The sequence below is a fragment of the Gopherus flavomarginatus genome, chromosome 8, assembly GCF_025201925.1.
Source record: "Gopherus flavomarginatus isolate rGopFla2 chromosome 8, rGopFla2.mat.asm, whole genome shotgun sequence".
NCBI lineage: Eukaryota > Metazoa > Chordata > Testudines > Testudinidae > Gopherus > Gopherus flavomarginatus.
Genome location: NC_066624.1, coordinates 3,778,852 through 3,805,098, shown reverse-complemented (window position 1 = coordinate 3,805,098; position 26,247 = coordinate 3,778,852). Strand labels below are relative to the sequence as shown.

The 26,247-nt window shown below is 47.1% G+C and overlaps 1 protein-coding gene across 4 annotated transcripts in view; it reads left to right on the top strand.

Moving 5' to 3' along the window:
* Nucleotides 1–26,247, top strand: part of MBNL3 (muscleblind like splicing regulator 3) — a 115,126-nt gene that overhangs the window by 15,718 nt on the left and 73,161 nt on the right. For 3 of the 4 annotated variants that reach the window (XM_050965285.1, XM_050965283.1, XM_050965286.1), the window contains exon 2: nt 24,862–25,782. In XM_050965285.1, the coding sequence (XP_050821242.1) occupies nt 25,609–25,782 (174 nt within the window). In that variant the 5' untranslated portion in view covers nt 24,862–25,608. Of the gene's footprint in view, nt 1–24,717; nt 24,744–24,861; nt 25,783–26,247 lie in introns of those variants that run through there. The other variant, XM_050965284.1, reaches the window with a different exon arrangement.

Here is a 26,247-nt window from a genome sequence, read left to right as displayed (position 1 = left end):
CACAGTTCTCATTTTAGCCCCTAAATTCATTTTCAGATGTGACACAAACCAACGTTTACATTTAGGACCCCAAAAGTAAAACGTAGCTAATTGCCCCCACTCTACCATACAGCCGGTTTCATCTTAACAAAGACAGTACGTTCAGTGAGACAGGTGTTGCTGGTAAATGATACTAACCTTCTTCAGAGCCTCAGAGAGAGCCCCAAATCCATAGGTGATTGGATACTGTATCAGCAGCATCTCTTCAGCTGTATGCCTGTCCTCCATATAGGGCTCCAGTATGGCCTAGACTACATGCAACTAAAATAATATTTTTATTTTCCATGTCAATGCTGATTTGTATTATGGTACAGTTTATGGGTTCCAGTTGAGATCAGGGCCCCGTTGGGCTAGAGGTTGCACATGCACATAGTAAAAGAGTCCCTGCCCTGAGGAGTTTACCGTCCAAGTAGGCTCTAGCTATGTCTGCACTGGAGCTGGAGTTGGAATTTCCGGCTTGGGTAGACATACTAACGCTAGCTCTGATCATGCTAGCATGCTGAAACCTGCCGTGTAGTCCACAGCAGAGCAAGCAGCGAGTGCGTGCCATAGATTTCAGTCGGGGTCATACTCGGGTTAACTAACCCCTCCTGCTTGCTGCTAATGCCGCTCCAACTGCACTTCTGTTATTAGCGAGCTATTGCGAGTTTTTCTCTTGAGCTGGAAGTTACACCTCCAAGCGCCAGAGTAGACATATGTGAAGGGTGGGCAGAAGTTACTATTCTCCCTGTGTTACGGATGGGGAGCAGAGGTACAGATCGACTACGTGATTTACCCCCGGTTACACAGGGAGTTGGAGTTGGAGCGAGAAATTGAGCCCAGATCTGTGAAGTACCAGTCTCGTGCCTTAACTGCAAGTCCAGCCTTCCTCCTCGTTGGAGCGTTCGTTCAAACCAGAGCCTGAGTTTGCCAGCCAGTGTGCTTTTCTGGCTGCTGCACGGATAGCTCATGGGGTGTTGAACACAAGTGATCCCGCAAGAAGGAAGAAGATTAAAATATGTCTCCATTGCACTTTTTTCCTCTCTTTCTACAGTGGAGCTATTTTACATCCAACCCTTTCCTGCTCTCCAGCCATTAATGGTCTTTGTCAAAATGTTTACATCGGCAAAGGCCTAGGGTTTTGTTTCATTCTAGGCAGTGGAGGAATATGATAGTTAGGGTCCTGCTCTGTGAGATGCTGAATAACTTCAAGTGCCAAAGAGGTCAGAGGGAGTGGAGAAAACTCAGCACCTTACAGGACTGTGCCCAGAGCGTGGGGCAGTCTCTGAAGTAGAGAGTTTTTGGTGTTCAGAAAGTGACTGGATGCCCTGTCTGATTTCACACTGCCAGTTCCTTTCTTTTGACTGACTCACAGCTGGGGGAGAGAGCCGGGGTTGGCTTTCCAATGTGATGATGGTTCTTAGACAAAAAGGATGGAGGTGGAGGCATAGAGGCAGTGATTTGCTGCACTGAGCAGGCTGTGGTGAGTTTGGACTCCAGAGTGAGTTCCCAGCTCCACTGTTGACTCACTTGTATGATCCCAGGTGAGACACTTCACTTCTCTTTCAGCTTGCTGTTTGTGAAGTGAGTATGGTAACTTGAACTCCCCTGGAAGCAGTTACATGAAGTTTTTGGTTCCTTAATGTTTGTGAAGTGCTGTGAGTGTCTCAGGTGGAGGACTCTATGCAAGCACAAAATACTAATTTCCTGGCCCTTGTCAGCTGCTGGATTAGACTGGGGGTAGATTATATTGTCCAAGCAGCATCACTGTCCCTGGGCGCAGGAATGCAGCCATTCTACCCTTGACCAGGCTATGACTGCAGACCTACACCTCTAAAAAGAACAGCTGATTTCAGACCCCAGCCTCCATTTGTCTGTCCAATTTTGCAAATGCACATACTTGTGTGTGCACTATGATTCACACACAGGTGGTATAATCCAACACGTGCATTTACAGGTAGTACAGTTTGGATGTGTACAATCACATGCATCAAATGTCATCTGCATGCACAGCTATTAGACTCTACCCCAGGGGTCAGCAACCTTTCCGAAGTGCTGTGCCAAGTCTTCATTTATTCACTCTAATTTAAGGTTTTGCATGCCAGTAATACATTTCAATGTTTTTAGAAGGTCTCTGTATATAGGTCTATAATATAGAACTAAACCAGGGGTCGGCAACCCATGGCATGCGTGCCAAAGATGGCACGCGAGCTGATTTTTAATGGCACGCTGGGGCCTGCCGGGACTCCAGCATGCCACTAAAAAATCCTGCCCACGCGGCAAGCTGCAGGGTCTGCGCTACCTGGCCGGAGCGCGGACAGAGCGGAGCAAGCCGCCGGCCTCTCCCCCGCCTTCCCCCCGAGCCCTGCTGCTTCGCGCGCTGCGCTCTGGGGGCCGAGGCTGTGCGCTCCCCTGGGGCAAAGTTTGGCTCCGTGGGGAGGGAAAACCACTCCCCGCTCATCCAGAGCAACGCCGCGGTGCGCACAGCGCTCTGAGGGGCGGGGTGGGGCTGCGCGCGTGCGGCAGCGACAAAACTCTGGAGGAGCGGGGAGCCTCATGGTAAGGGGCTGGGGGGGTCGGGTTGGATAAGGAGTGGGAGCAGTCAGGGGACAGGGAACAGGGTGGCTTGGATGGGGGGGCAAGATCTTGGGGGGTGGTTAGGGGTGGGAGTCTCTGGAGGGGGCAGTCAGGGAGCAGCAGGAGTGCATGGGGCATGGGAGTCCCGGGGTCTGTTAGGGGGTGAGGAGTGGATAGGGATCAGAGCAGTCGGGACAGGGAGCAAGGAGGGTCTGGGGGGGTGGTCTCTGGAGGGGGTGGTCGGGGACAAGGAGCTGGGGGTATTGGATGAGTCGGGAGTTCTGGGGGGGGCTGTCGGGAGGTAAGGGTGTGGAGAGTGGTTGTGGCAGGTAGAGAGCAGGGGTTGTATGGGTCCAGAGTTCTCGCGGCCCTGTCAGGGGGTGGGGAGCGGTTAGATAGGCATGAGAGTCCAGGGGTTTCTGTCTGGGGGCGGGAGTGTGGATAAGGGTTGGAGCAGTCAGGAGTCAGGTAGGGAGTAAGATCCTAGAGGGACAGTCAGAGGACAAGATGCAGGAAGGCTTGGATGGGGGTGAGGTCCCAGGAAGGGGTAGTCAGGACAAGGAGTGGAGGGATTGGGGGTTCTGGGGGGGCAGTCACCCAGCCCTCTGCCCTGAGCCCTAACCCCCCCTACACCCAGCCCTCTGCCCTCTGAGCCCTGCACCCCCCACACACCCCAGGCCCCTGCCCTAAGCCCTGTACCACCCAGCCCTCTGACTCCTTCACCTCCCCCATGACCCCAGTCATGACTCTGGCACCCCCACACATACCCAGCCCCCCTAACTTGACACCTGCACCCCCTTCACATACCCCAGTCCTCTGCCTTGACTCTTGCACCCTGCACATCCCCAGCCCCCCACATCCCATGCACCCTGCACGTCCCCACCCCCACCCTGAGCACATAACGGGAGCTCCTGCACCCCCACTCGCATTCCCACCTGTACCCCTCACACCAAATGGGAGCTGACCAGGTAAGTGCCCCCACACCTAAACCTCCTGCCCCGACCCTAAGCCCCCTCCCTCATTCTAGCTCCTGGCCAGACCCTTCCTCATCCCATTCCTTTCACTCAACTCCTACCTGGCCAGAACCAAGGAGAAGGTAGGTACCTATTGTGTGTGGGGAGGGCCGGGACCCCAGACCGGCAGCAGGCTGAGCGGGTCTGGCAGCCGGATGGAACCCCTGGGCGGCAGTGGGCTGAGCCGCTCAGCCCATTGTCGGTCTGGGGTCCCGGTTGCTGGCCCCGCACAGCCCGCTGCCAGTCTGGGGTTCTGGCTGCCAGACCTTCCCAGCTGGGGTCTCAGTCACAGGCCCCATTCAGCCCACTGCCAGCCTAGGTGAACAGAACCCCAGACCAGCAGCGGGCTGGCGGCGTAAGATCAACATTTTAATTTAATTTTAAATGAACTTCTTAAATATTTTGAAAACCTTGTTTATTTTACAATACAACACTAGTTTAGTTATGTAATTATATAGACTTATAGAGAGAAACCTTCTAAAAACATTAAAATGTATTACCGGTACCCAAAACCTTAAATTAGAGTGAATAAATGAACACTTGGCACAGCACTTCTGAAAGGTTGCCGACCCCTGAACTAAACTATTGTTGTATGTACAGTAAATAAGGTTTTAAAAATATTTAAGAAGCTTCATTTAAAATTAAATTAAAATGCAGTGTGTCTCCCCCCTCTCTCTCCCTCGGACCAGTGGCCAGGACCCGGGCAGTGTGAGTGCCACTGAAAATCAGATCGCCTGCCGCCCATAGGTTGCCTACCTCTGCTCTACCCCATCTTTGCAGAGGTTAGGGCGAAGTACCATGTGCATGAGCAGGCTGAGGATGCATGAAAGTCTGGCCCTTCGCTTGATGCCGTTAGCAGTGCTTGTAGAGAACATTTCCTTTGCAAATTGTTCTGTTGTTTTTAATATTGTCCTCACTATCTTCATATTCAACGCACTGTAAGAAAAATGTTCACTGGACTTTTTGGCCATACATCAAGATACGGGTCTGACACTATCGACAGCCCAGGGACGATAAAATAATCTTGCTCCTGACAACAAGATGCATGGATGTTAGTGGTGAGGAAAATCAAAACTGAGAAAATGCATGGAAAAAAATTGTGTACAACTTAAAACTTGTGCAACTTCCCCTTATGCCGTAGATAAAGCAAGGTCTCTCTGACCTTGGCAGCTCTACAGGGCAGTCTTTGCATAAGAATGAATTGTGCTTAATATACTGGAGGAATTGTTCAGAAACAAATGCGCTTCTCTTCCGCATCAGGGATGCTATCTTCTTGTTCCAACTGTCGTTACAATATAAAACATACACATGTATGGGGAATGGCACGAGGGACAAGCCACTCATCTCTAGATGTTTCAGGGTCTGTCCCCCATTCCCAATATAAGGGTGCAGGGTCTTGTGCTGTCTCCCACGCTGTGCTTGAGCTGAACTTTCCAGTGGGTCAGCTGAGTCCCTGTTTGTGATTTTTGAGTACAACAGTAATGCGACCTGTGTCCTTTATAATCAGGCCTCTGTGCGTTAGTTTTCCTCTGATGACAGGAGGGCTGTTTCCCAGAGAGCTAGAGGTAACGAGGAGGAGAGCTGACAGGAAAACAGGGCCCATGTCCCCAGCAAAAATGTACTGACATCACTACTCAGGCAACTGGTATTTCAAGAGTTACAGTCCTAGGTTCTGATTTTGCAGCCCCTGTGCAGATGACTCATTGAGGTCAGTGGGACTAGCTGTGTGAATCAGATTTGCAGGCTTTGGAGCCTGTTACTATCTAGAATCCGTAGCAGTGGCCTGCCAAGCTAAGGCTGTGCCACAGTGAGGTGATGTGTAGGGCTGAATCCTGCAGGAATGGAGGGCTGGGAGAAGGCAGGGCTACAGGAATTCCTGCAGGAATTCAGGACCATCACAAATTTCCCCACTGTTTGCTCCATGAACAAGGTGCATTTCTTTGAACTGCCTCCTCTAGCAAACACGTATAGTTATAAAAACCAAACTAACCAAACAGAACCAAGCCAGACACTTCCCCACCCCACACCTCTGCCCCTGGGGAGAGGGCGGAAGAATGGATGCATCACAAATGTGAGTCACGTCGCTTAATGCACTGGTGGAAGGCGCTCCGATCCAAGGGTGACGAGTGTGGTATAGGAACTTTTATGGAACAGAATAGTGTAGCATGGGGCTCTGGGACTTACAGTCCAGTGATGGGAAGCCAGCTGAGAGGAGCAGGCACGTAGGCCGACAAGACCCTCATACTGAGCATGTCTCATGAGACATCAAGCAGGTGCGAAGTTGTTTTCTTAGACCCCTGTATGTGTGACTGGCCAGTTCTCATGGCTGCCGTGCTCTCAGATTCCTCGGGGTGCGGCTCCGAAGCACACGTAGGAGAACCTCTGCACATCACTGAACATCCCCCAAATGGCTGCAACCTGCATCCAGGCCATGCCCTCTCCAGGCGAAGTCAGCAAGGCCTGGGAAGGAGCAGGATAGGGCCCCTCACACTCAGTGGATTGCCTGCCTGCCCCAATCACCTCCACCTCCTTTCAGCTCACGAGCGTTAGACCTGGCCTACACCTATAACCCATGTTGAACTAGGTACCGCTTCTCGAGGGCGTGGATTTATTGCAGTGACAGAAAAAGCCCTTCTGTTGCTGTAGCGAGTGTCTACGTTAGAGTGGCACAGAGCGCCACACCTGTGCTGCTGTAGCGCTTGCAGTGTAAACATGCCCTTAGTCTCAGTGAGGGCAGAGAGGTTTACTTCCATTGACGAGCACTGTACACATCTCTCGGCACTGTGCAGGAACCTGTGCTCACAGGGGCCGGGCAAACACTGAGGGCCGATGCTTTGCCTCTCCACCTTCATCTCGGCAGCCTGCAGGCTCAGTCCCTTAGGTTCCTTTGGTTTCTGTAAGGGCACGACTTGCTTGTGAGTTTTGCCTGAGTAAGGGCTACTGAACATGGCTAGCTGGCAGGAGAGGACAGGTTGTGGTAACGCTGTGGATAGAAAACATCGTCAACGGATGCAAAATGCCAAACGTTATTAAAATGGGCAATGGAAAAGCAGGGCGTAGGTCAGTTCTGGAGGGGGGTGAAACTGACTTTTGAACAATACTCGGATTTCTAATAGTTCTGGTCAAGGCAGTATTAAATCGAGTGTTAAGGAAATGGCATGCAGAAGGTGATGCAAAAACAAAGAACCCAAAGGCCCCAACACGACCCCCGCCCCACTCCCAAGAGCACCGCAGTAGTAAAAAGAAAAGGAACAGCTCATGAAAGCAATTCTTAGCACAGTAAGAGAAGAATGACAGGCACCTTGTCTCCAGAACTGGAGGAAAGCTTCATAATCTTGGTGCTTTACTGTTGAACATCTGCATGGAGTGGGAGTAAACCCACTAATAGAACCATACACAATAGGCCCGACTGCCTTTATAGGCTCCCACCCATAGACCCCATCCATGTGCATCTGTTTAAATTATACCAAAGGTGCCCTGAGTGTTGCAGTGCCCCTCATTTGTAATCCTGTCTCTTGAAGCAAGGAGGGAGATGTGCATCAAAATCCACCCCAACTGCTCAGAAGTGCAGACCGCATCCCCACAAAATTCGCACCAAGGGGGTTAAAAATATGTATTACAAACCGCCTGCCTGTTTCAGTGGCATCCAATTAGTCAATAAAAGTAAAGACACATAGTCAATACAATTCTTAACATACAGAGTGGCAATTAAAGAGCTTGGTAAACATTTGACTCAGAACTCCCATTGGCATAATATCAAATATAGTCAGAGTCACCCAAGCATTCAGTAGTTTATATCCCTTTCATCTTCACGGTTCCACCTCTTTTATCAGCTGCTTTTGCAGAGTCCAGCTGTCCTTTAATGTAGGTCTAGAAGAAGGCAGAACTGCTCTGTCCCCGCACCACAGCTTTCTGCACCTTAGTTCTATAGAGGCACATAGAACTTGGGGTTAAATGCTGGCCCACTGTTGTCAGTGGAAGAGCAAGGCCAGGATTTCACCCATCATGTCCAGAATCCACGCTGAAGTAGGAACCTACCATCCTGCCACAGTGGTGGGCAGCTCTGGGTCCCTGCCCTGAAGAGCTTACAGTTTACGGGCCCAATCTGACATCCACTGAAGTCAACTGAGATCCATGGGTGAGGGATCAGGTCTTTAGGTGCAGTGCAAAGCAGTCCATAGCAAACCACACACAGAGTAGGGAGTGGGCCCTTTGCTTCATAGAGCAGTTAGGGTGTCAGGGGTTTCTTTGCAGGTGATGAGCTGAAAGAAATAAAAAAAAGATAAAATAAGGAGAAAACTTGATGATAAAAGCCTTAGCGTATCTATCGGCTTTATCCCTCAGTGGTTGTGACTCAGAGTAGGGGGCAGACCCAGGCTTTACTATGCGCACTGGGTCTTTAGCATGGGGGCAGAATAAGAATTGTATACTAACCCTCTGCATGCTACCACAAGGCTTATAAAATGAATAGACTAACTCTGCCCAGTAGCCAGTGTTCCACATATTAATTTCTTAAAAATGTCCTGTGCATGGGACATACTGGCCTGTGATGCTGAGGTCATCGTATGGCTCCTGGAACCCTGAAAAATGTATATTTAGAAATATCTCTGCAGTTCAGTTTATAATAGTAACAGCAACCTCAGTGTGGGGTTTGCGCTGAGGATTCCATGTTAGTTGGGTTAATGGTCCTTAGTGTAACTCCTCCCAGTGGGTCATTAATCCCTAAGAAACGCCCTGTGCAGCTCTTGATCATTGCTGCCTAATTGTAAGTCACATCTGTGTGAGCCCTAAACCTAGGCTGGCCCTTCAAAAATGAAACTGTTTGGTAGGGAGTACCTGCCATGTATTTTTTCAAGGTGCCGTGGAAAGGACTTTCGACCCAATTCACATCTTGTCCAGATGTAAATAGAACGGGTATCATTTCCTGTCTGTTCTCCGGGCCCTACTTGGTAGTTCAAAGCAGCTTCTCAGTAAGCCGCTTTTCCAACAGGGGTTACGTGCAGGGAAGGACTGCAAGATGCAAACAATGAATTAGGCTGTTTCAAGAAGGACTTTTTGCCACTTTTGTGCTGTCATTGCTGTAGAGACATCCTCTTTCCCTGGCATGTGCAGCCACAGTCCAAAAAACCAAGTGATTTTTTTAGGAACTTCCAAAGCACCAAAGGAGGCAAAAATTACAGTATAATCAGAAAGCAAAAATGTGGGTTCCCTGTTCATCCTGCCCGTCTTTTGAACAGCTGATATTTGTCCCTGTTCGTTTCTGCTTCTTGCCTCTGGGGTACCTCCATCCTGCCCCAAAGCTGGGTATTCTTTCCCTGGGTGCTGTTGGACCATGACCCTCCAGAACACCTTAGGTTGAAGAGTGAACCCTGACCTGCTTCAGCCAGACCTCTCTGATTTAGATTTTTCTGTAGAGAAGGCTCCTCTTTCCCTTCCCAGAGACCTCCCACCCATTCTGAATTTCAGCCTGCTGTGCCCCCCACAATGTATTGCACACGCCATCAGGGGTGACCTCCGCACTACACTGTATTAATTCCTGAGCAGATATCCTGCAAGAGGGGTGGGATCATGGCTGTCCCTCCCCAGTACTCTCCCATCCCCAGGTCAGTGAGTGAGTGAGTGCAGATATTGTTGCGCAATCCTTCACCACATCTAGGGATGAAATAATGAGAGAAACAGAGGAGGAGCTTGCAGCTGTTTGTTCAGTTGCTTCTGTTCCCTGAAATTCCCTAATCTGAACCTCCAGCTCCACCCCCGTATTAACAATCTCCTAACCTCATTCTGCCTGCTTACGCCAGCCAGGCTGCTTGCTGTGCAGAAGGCCATCTTTACTGCCTCAGATCTTCTCGCTAGAGCTGCCCCACCTCCCTGCCTGTGTCCGAGGACTCTGCCCAACATAAGGGGAAGTTCCTTGCCAGCCCGCCTTTAGCAGACACATGCTCTGAGTCACTTCCATACGGCCCCTCCTGCCATAACGGCCACGTTACTACCACAGTGCATGTTCTTGGGTCAAGAGAGCAGTGTGCGCTAGCTAAAGGCATGAGATCTCAGATGCCAGGGCTGTTCTTCCTGAATCTAGTGCATGGAACAGCTTGCTTCCTGCTGTTTAATAACCCGTGAAACACAACTTGACTTAGTTCATTGTGTTCTTTATCCTTTATATGGCTGTTTTATTTGGTGGGGTTGAGTTCGTGTTTTCATCTTAGGGACAGATCCTGAAGCAATAGAGCTATGACAATTTATCTCCCGCTGAGATCTTCCCCCAGGAACGGCTTTAAGCTGTCGTCTCTCTCACTTTGGTGCCAGTCAGATCTGCTGGTGCCGGGGAATAGATCATAGCTTGCTTGCTCTCAGTTAGGAAGGGATTCTTCCCCCCCCCCCACCCATTGTTCTTCCCCTTCTCATTTCGCTTCCCCCGCTTTCTCCACAGATTTTCCTTTGTTCTTTTCTTTTTCTTTCCACATCCTCCCAATCTCATTCTGATCAATTGTTTCTCGCTCTCTCATGGGGGGGTGGGGGTGGGGTGGTGTCACTGCCGTTTGACCAACAACCTTTATTTAGACTTAACCAGGGGCTTAACTCTGTTCACTACCACATCACTGGCTGCTCCTTCCCAAGGCCCTGTCTCAGTAAAGCACTTTAAACCTGTCTTTAAGTCCCATGGAAGTCAATGGAATCCAGGTGTGGTCCCTTCTGCAGTTTGCTTTCCTTATTTTTGCAACCTTTACTCTTGACAGTGGCCTGTATTATTGGAAATGGAATTCTCATTAATCCACAAAAGCAGAGACATCCCCAGTCCCTGAAAGCTACTAACCATAAGGGCAGGATTGGGTTCAGGAAGGGAGAGAGTGTTGTCCAATAGTTAGCAGCCGTGACTGGGCGACAGGGCCCCTATGGAATATTCCCACCTTTGCATTTAATGTCTCGCTACTTGCACATCCACTGGTCAGGTTGTATATTAATAATTTATATACCTGACAGAGGATTCATGAGATTCCATTTTTTCCCAGCAGTGTTTAATGAAGAGGTTGCAGATTGTTGAATGAAATTGCCCTTACAGTTGCCACTATAATCAGCACATCATCCTAGCAGCTCTCCAGCTGCCAGTGTTGAGAATCAAAAGGAGCATGCATTTTGGGCCAGGCCTCCTGACCTCTACCACACCAAACACAGCTTCTTGGCATTTCTCTTCCACAGTCACCTCCAGCTTCTCCTTGAGGAATGCCCTGCCATCACACTTGGCTTTTTCCAAGCCCAGCTCCCAAATGCTCTTGCAGACATTCCATGAAACATCTGCCTTTGGGGGCACTCGACCCCAGGCTGCCATACGCGTCTGCCCCAGCAACGCTCTTACAGCTGCCAGCGCAGTGGTGGCTAAATATCCTGCTCCAACACTGCCTCTGACGCAGGGAAATACAAGGTGTCAATCCCTGTCATGCTGAAACACAATGCATATATCACTCCCTAGTGATTAAAATACCTTCTTTTTTATTTTAAGCGTGCATAATACTGTCTTTCATACCATTTTAAGTTACTCCATTATGGTGTGTCGGATATTTTATTTTTTGTTTAAATAATACAGGAGCTCCTACATTTTGGTAGCTTAAACTCTCCCTCTCCCCTGTCCCCCTTTTGATCTTTTGGCTAATAGTCACCCAACTTCTGGTATAATCTCTATGGCTGTTGTTACATCTACCATTTAGTCTTTCCCCAGGTACCACTTCACTGTTCTTTGTGTTGGACCTTTGACTCTTTAGCTGATGATTTCACTCAGAAGTTCATTGTTGTTGAAAATAAACTAACAGGACCAACCTTTCAAACACAGTTGCACATGCTAAAATGTGCCTATACCCATTACTTCTTCTGGATCCCACTTTTAAATCGCATTCTTATTCTAAAACTAAAATTCTGTCAAGTTTCCCCCAATTATTGTACTCTGTTATTGAGATTTGTTAGTTTCCCAGCAGACATTTGCACTGAACCCCTCTTAGCACTGAAATCAAAACAAGAGCATGAGACTTCCTCTAGAAAAAAACATACATCTATATTGCAGGCAATTGTAAGAAGCCAAGATTCCACTACTGAATTTGTACTGTGTGTGTGTTCTCTAGCACACATTTAATAAGTAATTTGGCCTTCACACTTAACAGAATTTCAATTTACTTTATATCTTTCTTGATTCTTTCCCTCTTCATATAAATGAATAGCTTTTATAATAGTTTAAGTAGCAATATACTGAGTAACCTGGGTTATCAGAATAATAGCTAAATAATTGTTTAGGATTCTGTGTGTGCATGTGTATACCTCCCATACATGATCATGGTATCCAGGTGATACATGGCTGAGCTGTGTCATAAATTACATCTGTCATAGCCCTTTGATTGCTTCACCTGCAGTCTGCCCACAATCCTTTCTCTTCCAGGCCTGCTTCCAACATTGCAAACTGCAGCCAATTTACAGATCATCAGCCGCCTCCTGCCCTGCCCAGATTCCACCCCTCCAAAAAAAAAAAAATTATATATATACAGCTCGGAAGTGCAGAATGGTTACAGACAACAACCAGGGAGTGAGGAAGGAGAAGCGGAGAGACAGCGAGAGAGTCCTCAGTACGATAATAGAAAACACTTCTGTTAGAAACGTGCCTTTCATGCAAGGATCCAAAGCACATCAAAAACATAGTAAGGCCTCTCAGCACCTAGGGCAGGCATGTAAGTATTCGCAAGCCCATTTTAGAGATGAGTTAGAGAAGAACCAGGAGGAGAATCCAGGATTCTTGGCTCCCGGCCTCCTGCTCGAGGCATAGTTCTGTGGGCAGTTAAGGAGCCAGACATCTTCCAGTGACATGCTGTCTGATCATTTTCAGATGGTTTTTCTATTTTTTGTCCACGCTTTAACACTGGCTTTGTTGAGTTAATTTTGATGAAGAACTAGTCTAATATGGATTTGCACCCATGCAATTGCCTAAAACGTGTCGGAAAGAGGGGCATGGGAATGGGGGAGAAGGTGAATCATGGAAAGGGCACCGTTGATTTGCATTTGCCAGCTGGGAGCCTAACGTCTCAGCCTTCTGGTTTGACCGATTCGACGGTCGACATGCAGAAAGTCCATTTTTTTCTGACATGTTGAAAAAGCATAAATGGGAAATTGGAAGAAATTCTAGTCGCCCTGGCATCCATGGAGAGGAAGTTTGGAAACCTTCACATTACAATTGCAGAAAGACAAGAAGAAAATTGAAGATCTGGAGATTTTAGTTGATATCCATGAATAATTGAAAGGCATTAGAGGGAACAGGAAGGATTTTCAGTCTCTGGAAACTTGATGTATACACCTGGTGGACAGCTGTAGAATAACAAGTAATGATCTGCTGGGTGTGTCAGAAAGCAGAAGAGGCTGAACTATTGCATCCGGCTGGTTTATGAAATGCCTTGAGCTAGACCGCCTTGATTTCCCTTTCCAGTGTACGGCTGCATGCTGCCTCCCCAGCCGTGTGACTCAGACAGCAACAGTGCGACTGGCAGAGTGTGTCACATTTGGCACGAGAAGCGTGGTTCTGGAACTGGCATTGAAGCTGTAGCAGCTTTTCTCAGTTCAGAGCCATTCCCTTGCCTGTATCACAGCATCACTTCTCTTCAGCGGGGGCAGGTGTTTGACTGTTGAAGCGAGAATGAATTGTTGGGCCTGGCTTTCCTGTTGGAGGCTGTTGAATCAATGATTGGGTTGGAAGGCAAATGTGTGTGTTTCTGTGTCTCACCTAAAATTATAATGACTGTGGGGTATGAAAGAGGGACAACTCTGTGGGGCTTATATAGCATTGAGTGCCTCACAGTCACTGGGGATAGATTTTATCCTCCCAGCAACTTAGGGAGAGAGGGGACTATTATCCCATTTTACAGAATTTAGACTTCGAGTAGACTAAGTGACTTGCCTACAGTCACGCAGGAGCCAGGTATTGAACCCAGGTTACTTGAGTCTTAGCCCTGGTCTACGCGGGTGGAGGGGGAGAGGGCCTGGCGTTTGATCTAAGTTATGCAAATTCATCTACGTGAATAATGTAGCTGAAGTCGATGTACTTAGATTGACTTACCGTGGTGTCTTCACCGCGGTGAGTCAACTGCTGCCGCTTCCCCATCAACTCTGTCTGCACCTCTCATGGCGCCGGAGTACAGGAGTCGATGGGAGAGTGCTCAGGGATTGATTTATCACATCTAGATGCAATAAATCGATCCCCACTGGATCGATTGCTGCCCGCCAATCCAGAGAGTAGTGTAGACATACCCTTAGTTCGGTATGTAGCCACTAGACCATCCATCGCGCCCAACGAGCCTCCCTGGGACTACTTGTGTATGTCAAGTTTTCCACGTGCTTAAGTCTTTCAGGCTTGGGGGCTGTCAGTGGAGTTACTCTGGATTTATGGTCGATGGCAGAATTGGTCATTTCTTTGTCACTGAGAATTAGCAAATTAAGCTGTTGTTTCCATATACCAACCTGTTAATTGGCAAGAATTAAGAACAACGGGATGAAGTCTGGCCATGGCATCTTGGGCGTGGCAGTTATTCTCCCAACCTTGCGGGCATCAGGAGAGATCTCCCTATGCTCCAGAGCAGGGGAAGTTGGCTGCCAGGCTGTGCTGCTCCAGGCCACTGACCTTCTGTACTCACCAATAGGTATATGATGTTAGCACTCTGATTAATTGTGAAGTTTGGATCTGCCTCGTGCCTTTGTTTGTTTGTTTAATCTGGAAGGTTTTATAACAAATTTTGGACTTTTTTTTTACTGTAGGGGATTTATTTTCCCTCTGTTGTAAAAGCCCACCCCAGAATTTGCTTTGCACCTTCCGGGGGGTATTACGGGACTGGGATGAGGTAGTTTCAGTCAGTGCCTCCCATTTTGAGTCCTGAATTCTCCCACAAATATGGCTTTTTTTGTCCCTCTGGGTGCTTTCGTTTTCTGCATATCCCATGGAGCGTTATGGAGTGGCTCTTTCAGTTATTGTGCATGACTCCTCACTTTTAACACATCCAGTGCCTAAGATGGATTTGAATGTGGCATAAAGACTTTGGAGACGTGCTCCATGAGAGAGGGACAGTTACTGTCTGAACCAGAGAAATGGCTCTGGGACAGCAGCGTTGTATGCTGGTGTTATGTATCTGTACCAGCTGGTTTGGTGCCAAGTTGCTTATTACTTATCCAAAATCTCAATACAAAGAATGTTGAAGAGAAACTATTTTTAATTTTTCTCTGAATTCTTCCAGCCAAGAAAGAATTCAAAACAATTTCCAAATCCCTCTCTCCTCCTGTGAAGGGAATGTGTACAGTTGTTTGTTGTTAGGTAACTTTTGTGTGGTAAACAAACTGCAGTGTCTGTGGACATTTTCAGTAGATGCACAACAGTATAGATATGATGGGTTAAATTCATCACTGTTGTAGATCAGTTGAAGGCAAATACATTGAAAGTGGGGTCAGTTTGGCTCAGCTGTTCTTGAAAGATTAGTTTCCTAGTCGGGGAAAGCCCACCCTGGGGCCAGCTAGCTGCACATCCACTTGGACAGGCTGTGTTTTTGTCAAACCATTCCATCAACCAAGGGAGGAGAGCCACTAAACCCACCCATGTCATGAGAGCAGGGTCCTTTCTTCGGGGGCTCCGCACCGATCCCGGTGGAACTCAGGTACTCTGCAGCATGCTTCCAGCGGCAGCCCCAGGAGAGGAATTTCAGTGCACCGAGGGGACAGCCGCAGGGCTTGATGTTGCCAAACAGAATGTCAAAATCTGCAGGGCAGTCACATAGCTCTGAGGAGAGATGCTGCTACGGGAAATGGTTCTTCCCGGGCCTGCTTCCAATTCACCCAGACTCCCTTCCCATTTTGGACACTGTGCAGCTTGGATGCAGGAGCTTCTGTGGTTGTGGGCAGAAGGACAATAACAGGACAAAGTCAAGATTTCAAGATTTTTGAAATCTTTGTTTGCCCTCAAATCTCCTCCTCCTCCAAATAGGTTAAAGATATTCTCCCTCCTGCAGGGTCAGCTGCAAAGAGATCTCAGTCCTCCCATTCGCTTGTTTCAGTAGTCTCTGCTGTGAATCATTAAGCCTGATCTTTCTGTGAAATCCTTTTTGCTGCCATAGAAGCATGTTAAAGGAATTCCCCACAAACACACACTGTATGAGCAAGGACTGTGGGGGGTTTCTCGCTATGCTCAAGCACTGAGCAGGGATAATCAGATTATGTGGGGTACATCCACTTGATCCTATTTCCTGGGATTATGGGGGGGTGGGCGTTGGTCTTTCTCATCCCTTATGTGAGTTTGTTTAAACAATCTGAGTTGTATGCATGAGACACACTGTGCAGGGGAATGATCAAATGGAATGGGATGCAGCATGCTGGGGTATGGAGGTCAGGTCCTTCCCACCCCCAAGAAGCAGGTGTGGTGAGGGGGGCTTTGGCTGCTGCTTCCCTGGGCAGAGGAAGGGAATCCTGCACCTGGGTAGCCACCCTGGCACTTATGCCTGCTGCTCGTCCAGAAAGCCCAGACTTTGTGGAGCATACCTACTTCACAAAGCGTGTGGGCACTCATAGTGGGGATCCTACACGTGTGGGTTCCTTCCAGCTAGTGGGAGCGATTGTGGGACGGTTTAGTTGTCTGATCAGCAAATCTGTCCTCCAACAAATAGCCCTGACTAGAGTGAATAATCCCACTGTGGGTGGCGGCTCCTCATCTGAGGAGGGAACTGGAGCATTAGGCTGGGTGTCAAGGAAGCCCTCAGAATCCTGCACCCTTTGAAGTCCTGTCAAAGCAGTTGACTGCAGGAAACCCTAAAGGGTAAAGAATGAAAACATTGGTCTGTTTTTTCTTTCTCGTAATAAACCTATTTAACAAACTGGAAATTCTGTCAAAAAACAGCCTAAAGAGCTGCAGTGACATCCTCTGCATAGGACCCACAGTGGATCCAGTACTCCAGCAGATTCTGTGCTCTTGTTTGTTAAAATATATTTATATTATGTGTGTGTATATATATGTAAAGTTACACAATATAAATAAATATATATATATTTATATTGTGTGTGTATATATATATGTAAAGTTATCAAATAGCAACATTTCTGTAATATATTATTTAAAATATCAGCCAATGCTCACCAGCTGCTACTCTTGTATCTGTAAACATATTTCAGAGAAGATTCATTTCTGTGGGCCTGTGGGGGAAGGTCATTTCTGAACTAATGTACTGAGCATTTCTAAGCAGGAGGATGAGCATGATGCAGGACAAGCTGCGAATGCTGTGTCTGGCCAGGCCATTGGATCACAGTCTGCAGTATGGAGTTATGGATTTCAGAAGCAAAAAAGACCTGTCCAAATTTTACACCCACACCCCTCCCCACTTCTTTACAGAGTTGCACATACTCAGGATTCACTTCTACTGCGCAGTAAACAGCTACAGCAACATGACAATACAGGATAGATTTTGTGGGCTGCATCCTGCGCTGTCATGTCAGGCTTACTGCAGGTTGGAAACGGATCCAAAATATTTGCATTTTCTGTAAGGGGAGAAATAAAATTTGCCAGGGTTTTTTTCCTCATCTGTGTTGGAATCTCTCTCCATCCATCTTTAGGTTGTGCAGCTGCCGTCTTTCCCTCTGAGGAGGACCGTAAGGTCTCCTTTGAGCATGTCAGAACCACTATAATCTGAAGGAGGGCACATGGGTGAGTGATATATGAGCCGTGCCTTGTGTCTCCATCTTCGCCAGGGCTTCAGCGTATCGCCCCTGTGGTGTTCCCCGTCCCTGGGGTGCATGCAAGAATGCTGCAGGTATATGGCGCTTTAGCCTGGCCTTTATTCAGTAGTTTCTGAAATGCATGATGCAATGTGGAGCTTTGTCCTTTTGCTCTGAGGAAATACTTTCCCTTTGTTGCTATGTACAAAAAGTTCATGCCCAGGTGACCCACATTTTTGAAAGTGGCTACCTAAATTGGAGGCACAAGTGTGCATGCAAAACAGGCAACACTATGCTTTAGTACAGGAGTGGGCAAACTTTTTGGCCTGAGGGCTGTATCGGGTTTCTGAAATTGTATGGAGGGCCGGTTAGGGGAGGCTGTGCCTCCCCGAACAGTCAGGTGTGGCCTGGCCCCCGCCCCCTATCCAAACCCTCCTGCTTCTTGGCCTCTGACGGCTCCCTGGGACTCCTACCCCATCCGACCCCACCTGTTCCCTACAGCACCGGCTCTAGCCATTTTGCCGCCTCAAGCACGGCGGCATGCTGCGGGGGGCGCTCTGCCGCTCGTCAGTCCCTTGGCTCTGGTGGATCTCCCACAGACGTGGCTGCGGAGGGTCCTCTGGTCCCGCAGCTCCAGTGGACCTCCCGCAGGCCTGCCTGCGGATGCTCCACCGGAGCCGCGGGACCAGCGGACCCTCCGCAGGCACGCCTGCGGGAGGTCCACCGGAACCGCCTGCTGCCCTCCCGGCAACTGACAGAGCGCCCCCTGCGGCATGCCGCCCCAAGCACACGCTTGGCATGCTGGGGCCTGGAGCCGGTCCTGGGTCCCTGTCCCCTGACTGCCCCCCGCCATCCCATTCGACCCTTCCTTTACTTCCTGACTGCCCCTCCAGGCCCCTGCCCCATTCAACCCCCTTGTTCCCCACCCACTAGCTGCCCTGCCCCCTATCCACACCCACACCCCCTGACCACCACCCCGAATTTCCCTGCCCTCTATCCAACCGCCCCGCTCCCTGCCCCCTTACCGTGCTGCCTGGAGCGCTGGTGGCGCTACAGCTGCACCGCCCAGAGCACCAGGACAGGCTGCCGCAGCCAGCCATGCCACTGCGCAGCACAGAGCACCGGGTCAGGCCACGGCTCTGCAGCTGCGCTGCCCCCGGAGCTCGCAGCTCCATTGCCCAGAGCCTTGCGACAACAGCGGGGCCAGCTGAGGCTGCGGGGGAGGGGAGACAGCAGGGGAGGGGCTGGGGGTGAGCCTCCAGGGCCAGGAGCTCAGGGGCCAGGCAGGACGGTCCCACGGGCTGTAGTTTGCCCATCTCTGCTTTAGTAGCTGTTTGCACGCTCAGATGTGGAGTTTGCACATCCAAATGCCTGTGTGACACACACCGTTAAGGTGAGCACATGTGTAAATAGGCCTATATCCCACTAATGAGGCTTTTTCTGCTGCAGTGTTTTATTCCTTTTACTTGGCCTGTTTTTAGCATGCTGAAAGCTGGGGGCTAGATTTGACTCTGGCACATAGTATGATCTGTGGTGATTCATAGCCCCAACATCTGCGATCAGACCCTGAACGAACACTTTCCAAGCATGTCCAGGGAAGAGAAATTGCAAATCTGTTCCTTGCTATGGATAGCTGAGCTGAAGAACAAAAGAGGTTTTTATTTCTTTCTAGCTGCTAAGGTCTACCTTAAATTAAGTAAACTGTTCCCTGAGGGAGAAAGTGTCCAGGTACAGAATGTTCGTAAAGGAAATATTCCAAGTGTCTGTCAAGCCCTTGAAGTGTTTGCTTTAACAGAATAAAGGCTTGGGTGCAAATAGATTTTCTGATTTAAAAGGAAAAAATTCTCTGGAAGATGATGGAAAATAAATTGACCTCCTTGGGATGGGAGCCTGCAGCCCCTCCTGTACGTGGGCAAAGAGTAGGTGCTATGAAAAGGCCAACCATCGGCATTATACTATACTAAGCACAGGAGCAAATGCTGTTAATTGCTGATGCAGTGCTCCTGTATGCTGACAGTTGGTATTGCAACCCCACTAGAGACTATGGGAATTTTGTATACAAGAGAACTGGACAGAGCCTAGGTCCCAATTCAGCAAAACATTTGAGCATATGCTTTACTGCTGTGCTGAATTGGTCCTTCACAATTAAAGGCCACAGATTTCACTTCCCTTTTTGTATGGCTTCTTTTCATTGTGTCCATTGATACTGCTTCAGACTCTTCCCCACTGGGGGCTTTAAAGACTCATAGACGTGTAGGGCTAGAAGCCACCTCATCTAGCCTGTAGTTCTCAACATTTTTTCATTTGTGGACCACTACAAAATTTTCAGTGGAGGTGTGGACCCCTTTGGAAAACTATTATCTGTATCTATTGACTTCTGTTCAGTCAGTTTTCAGTCTAGATCTTTCACAGACCCCATAGACCTGATCTGCAGACCCCCAGGAGTCTGTGGACCCTAGGTTTAGAACCACTGATCCACAGCCATAATATTCTGTGATCCAGTGGAGAAGAGACTTGTCTTGCCATGTATTTTAGTCTGAGAAGTGACTCTGTAAAAATGGCGCCATTGGGGTATAGGTTCATTGTGTCTCAGGGACCCCAAATCAAATATGTCAGTTGACAAATAAAGAGGAAGGTTTTCCCCTACAAATGTCCAAACTACCATCTCACTCTGGAATCTGTGTAAATCTGGATTCTCTCCTTCTCATCCATCACTGTCAATAATTTCAGTAACGAGATTCTCTAGGTCAAACCCTGGCTTCTGTTTCCATTGAGGGCTCCTAGGGATGTCCAGGTGTGCAGGGAGAGGTAGAATTTTACCTGCACTGCTTTTACTACTGATGAGGGTATGTGAGAAAGGAAGGATCCAGATTGAGGTTGTTGGGGGATGTGTAAACTCCAGTGGATTTGGGTTTGGTTATGGGGGAGGTTAAGTGTCCAGCCCCATGAAAATAACTATCCGGGGCGTTTTTGTATGTTGTTTTCCTCCATTTTTAAAGTGGCTTTCTGTGTCCCTTGAAGCATTTACATGAACATTAGATTTAATTGGAAAGTTGTTGGTTTTGGAAATGTTAAACTCTTAATTTCAGCCTGTGAATGAGAAGTTTAACTGTTCTAAAATGTTAAAAAGGGAGGGCCCCAAGAGCATCACAGTTCTTGTTTATACCTGGTAGAAAATGATCAGATATAATTCCCAAAGTGTCTAGAAGCCAGGAGGGAAATGGGGAGTGGGCAAAATCGCTGCTTTTTTATTTAGATTTAACATTTTTAAAAGAACGGCCATACAAAAGCTCTGCTGGAAGCTGGACTTTCAATAATAACATCAGTGATTCAACAATGTGACCATTTACTGAAATCAACAAAAGACGGGACAGCTGAACTGGGAATTTTGTCAATTTTTATAAGCATTGCTCCCCTCTCCTCCCAGCTCAGAATCCATCAAGTGTGGGGTTAACCCATTCAGATTGCTTTGGTCCAAACTTTAATTGAAGGAAAACCCACTAAGTTGGTAAATGACTCTTGCTTTCCAGAGTAGAATTGGCACTCGGTTATTATGTTCTGGTGTTTCACTTAAAGCTGTTGATTCATTTTGGACAAGATCGGGGATTAAATATGCTTGCACAGTGGATCACACTGTGTGTGTGTTGAGTTTCATTTCATAAAACTTTAATGTGTTTTCTTTCCCCCAGTGGGTGTTTTTCTGTTGAGGGGAAATCACACCAGTCCTGGTTTGTGGGGCCTGCAGTTAGGATAAAAGGGCTTTTCGCTTGTAAACTGAGCAAATGTGACCTGGAAATCACCGAGAGACAATAAATAAGGATCCCCACCATGCTGTTTTTCAGAGCAGAACCGCCCTTGGAGTAGTATCATTGATACATGGGAGCTGGTTGAATCAACCCTGTCACATACATTACTGTCTGTGCGCACTCTGTTGTCAGGAAACATGCACACGAGTCGGCATCCATCAGAAGTGTGTGTGTGGATCACTGTAAAGGGGTCACTGACAGGGAACATAGCAGAAGTTCGACCATGGAGCAAGTATGTTCCTGCTCTGCTCTCCATCCTTACATTACCTCAAATGGCCAGTGCATACTAATCCTGCCAAAGGTGTCTTTAACATGACTGTCACTCATTGGACTGATCCTGGTCCCACTGACTTCAGTGGCAGCAAAATTGGGGCCTTTGATTTCCACAGCAAGCCCATCGCCTCCTGTATTTCAGCCAGTCGTGATCCCTATCTGGGCCAGGCGTTCTGTTCTGTGGTTCTGGGTTGCTGAAGAAGGAAAGGCAATCACTTTGCTGCTTGCCTTTCGCTCCTGCCTTTGCCCTGACATTCGGTTGAAGTCAGCGCTAAATTGTTCCATCTGGTAGCCTGGGATATAGGTTCTGCCAGGCAGACCTGGCATGTTTTGCAGCAGCTCCAGACTGGTTCAGAAAGCAGCTGCCCCACCCCCTTTACTGAACTTCCCACAAGCATAACATTAACAAAAACAATATTTGGTGACCCTCCTTTATAACTTCATTCTACTGAGCTTTTTTTGTGGGGGTGGGGAGGAGTGGTGGTGGGGGGTGCAGTTTTGTTCCTCTTATTTGAAATAGATGGGAAAATGAACAGTCAGTACCAAATATGTGGTAATATGCAGAACCGGAAAAATGTGGAAACTGTTGTAAGCAAAATGTATGCTGCTGAGAATTGAATTATGGGGAAAGGGCTGTACTTTTATACTGTCAGCAGTGGGGCTTGTTGAACTTTTCTTTCCCCTTTGGTTTTATTTCAGTCTCGTGGCACTAGTATAAAATTCTCAGTGTGATGTTAGAACACAGGTTTTAGATTTTCCCCGTGGCCATATGGCTAAAATGGATTGGGATCTATATTCTTGGGAGGGGAAGTCTGCAACAATCCAACCACTGACAGAACTGGCAAGTTGTGTGTGTGATTATTTGTAGGGAATCCTAATTCCTACATCTTTGGGCTGTGATCTTGTAAAATCATGCAAGCGTAAGCTAGGTTGGGACTGTTCCGTACTTGGAGGACTTTCATTCGAGATAAACCTGGGAAGTAGTGTGGGTGATTTAGGCCCTGGTTCAGCAAAGCATTTAAACATCTTTTACTTCAACAAGACTACTTGCATAATTAAAGTTAAGCATGTGCTTCAGTGCTTTTCTGAATCAGTAACAAGGTGATGCCCCAGCAAGGTGTCTCTGGGGGCATTGTACTGCTGGATTGTGTACATGTAAGAGAATCTCTGTGTGTGTGTGTGTGTGTGTGTGTGTGTGTGAGAGAGAGAGAGGGAGAGAGAGAGATTGATTCTGTACTGGAATTGGTTTTTGATGAAAAACAAAAAAAATTATAATGGAAAAATGCCATCCATCTCTACTATTCTATTTTAGATTTCTATGAGAGAGAAAGGGAGAACACGTAGTTTGTCACATGCTTTGAGACTCTTAGGGATGAGAGTAGCCCAGTAACTGGCGGATGGTAGTTAATTCAGGCTCAGAGAAACAGGCCCTCTTTTCCACTGGAGTCTAAAGCTTTGGAATATGATCCCTGTTCACTAGAAAGTTGTATTGCAGTCTGCTCGGAGTAATATCTAAGAGCGTTCCACCTAATCCCCACCCATTCTCAACCTGTGCTAGCTCGTTTTCAGAGCTGCACCCAATTTGTTCCAAGCTGTCTGTGGAGATGTATCTACATACCTTCTTATATATGCCCTATAAAGGAGGGTTGGGAGGCTGGATGTAAGTGAAGCAGACTCAAACACAAAATTGCCCTGCCTGTAAGATCAGAATCAGTTTAGCAGCAATCTCCCTGTTCCTGACTAAACCCAGAAGACACTGGGCCAGTTCTACTTTGTTCCCCCTCCCCTTCAGAGGTTAAATCATGTCTGGTAAATTTGGCATTCACCGTCTCTGTTCACCGCCTGATACCCAAAAATGAGACGTCCTTCTGGCACTAAAGACTGTTCCACTGATGCAAGTCTGTGCGTAAGAGTCCACGTGCTTTTGCATGACTGTCTCTTGTAAATATGTGACTCTAATTGGTTCAGCACATACTTGCAATTTACTTTTCACAATTTCAGTTTTTTAGTGTAAAAACCAAAAATGTAATGACAGTATTGTCCTTCAGTGCTTTCTCCAAACATCTGGAGTGCATTTTCAATTCTGTTAAAATGTGTAAATTGCTAACAAATGTAGTTCTGACAACATGTCTACAATATAGGAAGAATTTAAATTTCCATTTCTTGCAATGTGAGGTCCGGTCCTGCATACACTTACGCATGTGCATACTTTTGCTCATGTGAGTAAATTTACACACGTGTATGTTTTTAGGATTTGGCCCTTCTGTTTTGCAAAATGAGGTGGATCTCAGAAATCTTCAACCAACTTAATCCTATTAGGCTCCGTCAGCTGCCTCTAATATAAATGTGGAAAACTCCAGGGATGCCGTAACAGGTTACCCCCCACAAAGAAAATCAGTGATAGAAAGTTACTGACAATCAGTTATTGTCCAACACGCTGAAGATGCTGGAAACGGAATAACGACGATTGCTGAACTCTCCTTCGGCCGTGCAGTAAAACACAGCTGTTAACAATGAGTTAATTTTTTTTCTGCTCTGTGCATGTGGCTCATGTTTCCATGTCGGTTTTGCTTTTGATTTTGTCAAGCCCAGATTTATAGTCTGGTTTCCATGTAGCCTTATGGTCAGCCGCGGAAATGTGTTCCCCAGTTCACCGTGGGTTAAATAAAACACCTTACCGACGCAGAGCAGTCTGCGTATGAGGGCTGAACTACGGCAGTGCCTTCTGCTTTGCTTCTTTGTACACAACGAAAGCAATAGCTGCTCTTCCTGCCAGAAAGCTTCCTATTAGGGGGGAGATTTTTAATATCTTTAAAAAACAGAACAACAATTTAAGTCGTCTTTGTCTGAAAACCATTCTACGTGACTGTACTCCACCCTGCTCTCGCGTGTTACCGTTTCTCTGTCTAGCTGCATTCTCACTGTGGCATACAGCCACCAGCCATTCTCTTTAAAGGGGGAGAAATAAACAGCTGGTGTGTACAGTAGGTTAGCTTTTCTAGTGATTCTTATCCTCTGGATTTCAGGAGCAGGTATGTAACCCAAACCTCATCTTGGGAGCAGCCCATTAAGTGCATCCTATGCTAAGCTACTTAAATTTGAAACGCAGAGATGAATCCCGAATGCACCAGAGGCCGTCATGTAAGACTAAGGCATTTTCTGTGCAGTGGGCACAAAAATGAATGTCTGCCAGAATAGATCAATATGAAACAATCTCTTTTATTGGGTGGCTGCCCAGACCTTCTGCTGCAACAGTAAATCTAATTGGTTGCTTCCTCTTACCATGCGCAGCTTCATGTGGGAAATGCCCTTTTATCTACAATGGCTGACTGCACTATGCCGCACAGTCAGTAGCTGCAGATTTCCTGTTAAAATGAACACAGTTGTTTCTTAAAGCTAGAGTTTGGCACGGTTTGGGGGAGATTGGATTGTTTTAGCTGATTCTATTTCTCTTTTTCCTACAGGTTGCTGAAAAGTGCCTTTCCTGAAGCCACTGCTGCTTGGATTTCTGTCTAAGGCTGCCTCTCTCTCCCCCCCCCAACCCCCCCCTTTTTTAAAATTTGGCATTGCTTGCAGTTCATACCCTAACGGCAACTCATCCCCTCCTTTTTTTTCCTTTTTACACTCTGTTCACTCAGCCATTTTTTCCTTCCTGAGTATGTAGCAAATATTTTTGAGTGATAACATCCTTTTGCTCGTTTTAATACTCGCGAATTGTCATTTTTAGAACCAAGAAATAAAAGGAAAAAAAAGTTTTCTGCCCAAGGACTGAGACCATTCCGCAAACAGAAGCGCTGCCAGCCGCATATGCTTTTTGCAAGAATAATTGAAACCATTAACTGGAGAGCACAGAATTCATTTGAAAGTCTGCCAGTTATTTTCAAGTAACTTTGGCAGTGGCACAAAATATAACACTTATATTTTAACTTCTACAATTGCACTTTTAGGAGCTGGCCTCTCATTTGATTTTCAGTTATTCTGATAAGATTTCTATTTTGTGATTGGCTTTGTTTAATTCTTGTTGAAACAAACACAATTTGACTTAAATGAAAACCTAAGTGCTGACGAATAGAAATTTTACCAAAGCAACAAGTTCGTTATTTCTTCACATTTAACTTGAATTCACTTTTTTACCCTTTTTAAAAAAAATCCGCAGTAATATTGTCCTAAAGAAGGGTGTGATTGCTTGCATTTTAATTTTTGTTTTTAATATGGCTGTAAACGTTTCCCTGGTTCGTGATACAAAATGGCTGACTTTAGAAGTATGTCGAGAATTTCAGAGAGGTACTTGTTCTCGATCTGATGCAGAGTGCAAGTTTGCCCATCCGTCACGGAGTTGCCATGTGGAAAATGGTCGAGTTATTGCCTGCTTTGACTCTCTAAAGGTGAGGACTGTCTAACACATGCATTGCTTAATCCCTTTGCTATCATTCTCTTCCTGAATCATTTCAAGTGGGAGGAATGTGAGAGATGAGCATAACAAGTATTTTTCTGCAGGGAGGATGATGTTTGTGTAGAATATAGCCCCTAAAATCTAGCTTGGCTAATGTTTAGCACCCCACAGTTGTTTCATTCTGCCTGATTCAGACACTGAAAGTATCAGGAAGCTTCCTGTGAAAGGTACCAGCAGTGTTGGTAAAGACAGGGAAAACTTTAACTCCTCCACAATTATGTTTTGTATACTGTTTTGACATCTGGTACAAATGTACAGAATATGGAACATCAGAGAGAGAGAGAGCACATTATGTAGAGCGTTTTGAGATTGTAGATCATGGCTATGCCTGAAATGGAGAACTCAAGTTACAGACCGTAAATGAAAGTGAGATAAGAAAAGCAGAGATCCAAAACCA